This window comes from Nicotiana tabacum, chromosome 13 (assembly GCF_000715075.1).
Source record: "Nicotiana tabacum cultivar K326 chromosome 13, ASM71507v2, whole genome shotgun sequence".
Lineage (NCBI taxonomy): Eukaryota > Viridiplantae > Streptophyta > Magnoliopsida > Solanales > Solanaceae > Nicotiana > Nicotiana tabacum.
The window spans coordinates 20,649,208-20,655,529 of NC_134092.1; the positions used below are offsets into that span (position 1 = coordinate 20,649,208).

Consider the following 6,322-nt stretch of genomic DNA (forward strand, 5'->3'; position numbering starts at 1 on the left):
TTAGGGAAGAGTGTGTCATCTCCATACTCATCAGCATTGTTGTCATAATTACTGTCATCTTCCTGACTCTGTGCATCTGCCAGATCCCGATTAAATATGTCGTCTTCGGGAAATTGAGTAAGGAAATGACCTTCAAGTTGCTCCTTTTCACTGGACAACCAATTAAATAATGAGTTTCTCAACTTCATCCACACATTACACATAAAATTTATCACTTAACTTACAAATCATAATCTGTTGATATCCCACGATGCACATTATCATGTTGCTGATGACTCCCGGATGGACCACCATGATCCAACACACCAAAACTAAGCATATTCCAACTGTCTGTTAGTTCATAACTTGTAAAATTCTTATCTGACTGGTACCCCTGTGGAATATATGAGTGTTAATACAAATGCAATACATAAAAATAAACATCGTAATACAAAGAAAAATTAAAGTTTACCACTCGGCTTGTGGATTATGTAAACTTGGGGAGAAATTATATCCTCGCTCCTCATTCGTCCGTGGAGATAAGTTTAGATCTGGCCAAACTCTTTCACCTGGAACCTGTTCGGATAAAACTGCTCCAAAAAAATCACCCGATGATTGAGGGATATCCCTATTTTGCGGAACCTCAATATTGGGAACGTCTTCAGCCTTGACGTATATTTCCAACATTTTTATCACAAGAAGTTCCCGGTGTTCATCCGGAATCCTCAAAAAATCTATCAGAGTTTCATCGTCTTCGATGTTAAACTCAGCATAACAAGCAACCCTTGCGGAGTAACAGAATACGGATATCTTTCGATTACTTTATTATTAACCGAACATATCCTCACAATCATTTTTTTACATAACAACGATACCAATCTATCGTACTGCATTGTAAGTGGCAACTTAACATGACACTGTGTAGAACAACTATAGCGGACTGAGTGCTTTTCGGATATTATGACAATGCAAAATAAGTTAATGAATAAATATTTCGGAAGACCTAAAGGATCCTGAATGGATTTTTTCCAAATTCTAAAACTCCTTAAATAAGAAAAAAACTAGTCCGCGGGTGCAATAATTGAGGGTATAGCGCATACATAATGCGCGCTATATATGTAGCGCGCATTATGCATGCACTATACCCTCAATTATTGGTGGGTCAGTAAAGTTCAGATGAATTATTGGTAGGACAGGGAAGTTCAAATATAGCAGATGTATTCACCGCGCTATACCTTAACCGATAAAATTATTGGTGAGGCAGGAAAGTTCAAATATAGCGCGCTATATATAAAATGGTAGTCAATTTTTTTTCCACCTATTTTTGTCGTTTGAGTCCAAAAAAAGACCACACTTTGATTCTAGACTCTTAGTATTTGCGTAGATTCCTGATACCTTCATAGCTTCTAGAAGATTCTTTTGGCCGTTACTTTCTACCAGACTTTCTTTTATTGTAAAAGATATTATATATAACATGACAAGTCTTATCAATTGTTACTGAATCATTTGTTGAGGTCGAAAGGACAATCTGTCATTTATATATGTCTCTCTATATCTGTATAATGAAAATATTTGACTGCAGTTATTTAATGTTGCTCACAGATTTTGTCCGTCAGACGAAAGATATCTGAGGTTAAGGAGAAAATACTATATCCATATTTAGTTATGTTCGATGATGTTACGTGTAATTACACTTGCAGGTTAGTTACCATAGTCTAAACTTTATCATAAAATTTTTACCTGCATAATCTATTTACACTATCAATGCGTAAATAGAACTTATACTCTAAAAAAATGATTTAAAAATATTAGATAGGTTGTTTAAAGGGATGACATCCAGCCTGAAGTTCAAATTGTTGATATTATTATAATTATAATCTCATGTTAGGTTGTGATAGGAGCAATATTTATCAAATAGCGTTATCTTATGTCGACATTTTTGTGTATAGAGGATAAGTCTTGTGAAAGAGATCAATACAAAAAAACATATTTTATTAAATATGAAATATGCATGTCTACATCTGTACCTGTTCGTACTTGTTTGTACAGAGATGGATTACTATAATATTTTCTAGAGTTTACTTTCATAGGATGGATATCAATTGGATATTATAATAAGTGTACAAGGCATATTATAAGTGATGTGGGGTCTAAGGAGAGCCCTAAGTCCAAGTCCAGTTGGGAATTGCATAATAGACTAAAGTTCCAAATGACTACTCACAAGACCAAATTTTGGACGAGCATATATACATATATATATATATAAAGAGTTTTGTGATGGATGACCTTTCCAATTAAAGGTCTTCGTGTCTAGTTTCTAACGCTTCAAACCATTTGTCATTGGAATTCAGCTATCCATGGAGCTCTGCCATGGTGATTGAGTTGAATTACTCTGTTAGCTGAAGAAGAAGGAGGTCGCATAAATAAATCTTAGGGAATATTCTAGAAGAGGAGAGAGAAATTGTAATATTTCATTCCCGGTGTAAAATGTATCTGTACATGTGTGTATATAATGTGTGAAGACTAATCTAACTGTGGTTAGTACTAAAGCTAACTCTAGTTACTCTAACTCTAGCATAGTCTAAGTTAGTTATAACTAACAAATGGATAACTAACAAAGCTAACCACCACTATCACTACTAATCTCAACACTCTCCCTCAAGCTAGAGGGTAAGAACAAGTTTTCAACCCCCAGCTTGTTAAGCAAAAAATAATGATGTGCCTTTCCAAAACCCTTGGTGAATGAGGCCCTACTGCAGCTTTTCCCCCACAAAGTGAAAATCAATGTCAATGTATTTTGTGCGTTCATGAAAGATAAGATTGTCAGCTATTTGAATAGCTGCTTTGCTGTCACAGTGCATGGATAGGTAGCTGAACTATAACTCCCAGCTCTTTGAATAACCCAACCAGCCATGAAAATTCTGCAACAGTGGAGGCCATACTCCTAAACTCTGCCTCTACTGAACTCTTGAATACTGTGTTCTGCTTCTTAGATTTTCAAGAAACTAAGGAGTTACCAAACTTAACAAGATAACCTGTGATAGATTTTCTAGACTGTGGACATGCTGCTCAGTCAGAGTCATAATATGCAACCAAGTTGTTAGACCCCTATTAAGACATCAATAGTCCCGATCCTAGTGCATTCTTTACATATTTGATCACCCTTAAGGATGCATCCATATGAGATCTCTTTGGCTTATGCATGAATGACTTAGAATTTGGACAGCATAAGCTAAATCAGGCCTAGTCATGTTCAAATTTAGCAGTTTTACTACCAACTTTTGGTAAGGTTCAGGATCATCCAGAATGCCGTCATCTGCATTTGTGCACACCATAACTTCATCAAATTCTGTTGTTGTTAGCGTTTGATTGCATTCTAATGGGGTAGATACTAGTTTAGATTCCCCTAGACCAGAGTCAACAATCAAATCAAGGGCATATTTTCTTTGGTTCATCAAGATACCAGCTTTACTCCGAGCAAACTCAGCCCAGAAAGAACCCGAGCTCCCCTAAATTCTTCATCTTGAACTTCTTTTGTAGGTTGGCTCTAGCAGTCTGAATCAAAGTTGCATCAATGTGAGTGACCAAACGGTCATCTACATAGACCAACACAATGAAAGACTGAGCCTCTTTGTTGTGTAAATAAAGAGTAGTCGAAATGGCTTTGAACAAAGCCCATGTCTTCAAGAGCCTCTGTCAACTTTAGGTTTCATTGTCTGGAAGTATGTCTCAGGCCATAAAGTGACTTCTTTAGTCTACAGACTTTAGTCTTGGACTCCCTCTTGGTAGTGTACCCTTGTAGAAGTTGCATATATACCTCTTCAAAGAGATCCCCTTGTAAGAAAGCATTATGCACATCCATTTGATAGATGTGCCAATGCTTAGAGGCTGCTACAACAATAACTGATCTAACAATAACCATCTTGGCCACCGGAGAGAAGGTTTTCTTGTAGTCTAGGTCTTCCTTTTGACTAAAGACTTTGGCTACAAGTCTAGCCTTGAACCTTTCCACCTCCCCATTAGCTTTTTATTTTACCTTGTACACCCATTTACAACCTATAGGAGTCTTGCCTGCAGGCAAGTCAACAATGTCCCATGTGTTATTTCCTTCTAAGGCTTCCACTTCTTGCTGCATGGCTGTCACCCATCTAGCATCTCTTGCAGCTTCAGAATAGTGTTGTGGCTCAACAACTGAAGAATGTGCTAAGAGACACTTTGCATAGGAAGGGGACAAATTATCATAGCTTAGATAGTTTGACATTGGATATGCATAGGAAGTTGAGACAAAGTCCTGCATCCACCTTGGTGGTCCTATAGTTCTGGGTTGTTTTCTGATTGCGATAGGCAATGTGTCAGTGGCACCTTGGGGATGTGAGAGATTCTCAGTAGCTTCACCAATTGATGAAGGGAGAACATCAAGTGAAGTGTCTGCTTCTTCAAATATTTCATTTGAATTCTGCATGACACCAATATATGGGAATTCATCATATATAGAGTCTTCAACCTGAGAATGCTGAGATACATCATGGGTGGGTGGCACATCAGCTGCATCAGCTGGTTCACGGACTGGAAAAATAGAAATATAAGACACCTTCATGTGCTTGAAAGGAAAAATCTGCTCCTTAAAGATCATATCTCTACTGACCAGGAACTGCTTGGAGTGCAAATCATATAATTTGTATCCTTTCTTAGTAGGTGAGCATCCCATAAAAACAACATGTTATGCCCTAGCTAAAACTTTATCCCGTCTCCTCACATTCACAGCCTAACATAAGCACCCAAATACCCTCAAATGCTCTAGGAAACTTCCCTTTTAGAATTGTGGAAGGTAGATTGTTTATAATCTGCACAACTGTGAGAACACAATCTCCCCAAAATCTTAGTGGAATTGCAGCTTGCAATCTTAAATCCCTAGCCACCTCCAGTATATATCTATGTCTCATTTCTACAATGTCATTCTGTTGTGGATTATATACATATGTAGTTTGATGAATGATCTCTGTAATTCTAAGAACTGTCTCATATCTGATTTAAACAATTATGATCCATTGTCAGTTCTTATTATCTTAACATGATAATTAAACTGTGTGTGGATCATACACGTAAGCCTCTTCATTAATAAATAGGTTTCATCCTTAGCATTCATTAAAAACAACCAAGTAGATCTAGAAAAATTATCTACTAATGTAAGGAAGAATCTTTTATTATCATAAGTAGGTACTCTGTAGGGTCCCCATACATTTGTATATAAAAGATGAAAAAGAGCATGTGCTCTACTCTTACTGACTGGAAATGGTAGTTTAGTTTGCCTAGCTAATGGACAAATCGGACACTCGTAACAATCAATATCTAATCTATCATTTCCAAATTGCTGCTTGACTTTGTCAATTCTCTTTAATGCCTCCATAGTAGGTGTCCAAGCCTCTAATGCCAAATTTTGAGCTTTATTGAACTCTGATTTTTTTTTTTTTTTTTGTGATGAAGTCTGCATAGCTGTAGTATGTACAATTGGTGTAGTCAACCGTCTTTTCTGAATGCATTCTTTAAGAATGTAGATCCCATTTGATTTACTACCAATCCCCAACACCTTGCCAGTGTAGAGATCCTGAAACACACATAGGCCAGGAAAGAATGCTACCAAGCATTGTAGCTCTTTAGTGAGTTTTGAAACTGACAATAGGTTGTACTTAAAATGAGGAACATGAAGTACATCACTAACTTTGTGATCCTTGAATATGTTAGTTGAACCACTGTGGGCAATCTCAGCTAATTCTCCATTTGATAAGTGAACTGAACAATCTCTACTTAATGAACTTGCATTGTGGAGTAAATCCAACCTTGGAGTCATATGATTGGTTGATCCACTATATACAATCCAAATACCTTGATTCAAACAAGTCATTAAGGATGTAATAATACATGTTTCCAGCTCTACTGCATTAGCTGCAACTTCTGTAGACTTACTGTTGAGCAATTACAGGATTTGTTTGTATTGTTCTGGTGTGAAGGTTGGTGTAGTGGCAATGGAAGTGCATGTTGCTGGTGCAGGCTGTTCAGTCGCCAAATTAGCTGTTCCTTGAGGATTGTATCTCTTCTTGAACTTGTGATCATTTGGATATCCCACTAGCTTGTAGCATGTATCCCTAGTATGACCTTTCAATTTGAAGTAATTACAGTAGAGATTGTAGTTCTTCTTTGGCTTTTGTTGATTTCCAACCCTATTTGTCAACAAGGCAGCCATTTCACCAGCATTTAGACTAGCAGAAGCACTTGCCATAGTCTTTTGGATTTCACGTTCCATTAGCATAGAATATGCCTTATTCACTGATGGCACTAGGACCAT

General features: G+C 37.1%; 1 protein-coding gene across 1 annotated transcript; it reads right to left on the reverse strand.

The window, feature by feature from the left end:
* Positions 1-220: 220 nt before the first annotated feature.
* LOC142168014 (uncharacterized) lies at positions 221-6,322 on the reverse strand. The gene is made up of 6 exons (XM_075228662.1): positions 5,958-6,322; positions 5,699-5,843; positions 5,289-5,584; positions 4,766-5,004; positions 4,016-4,545; positions 221-373 (listed from the first exon to the last, which is right to left on the reverse strand). Exons 1-6 carry the CDS (start codon positions 6,320-6,322, stop codon positions 221-223), a joined length of 1,728 nt encoding a protein of 575 aa, XP_075084763.1.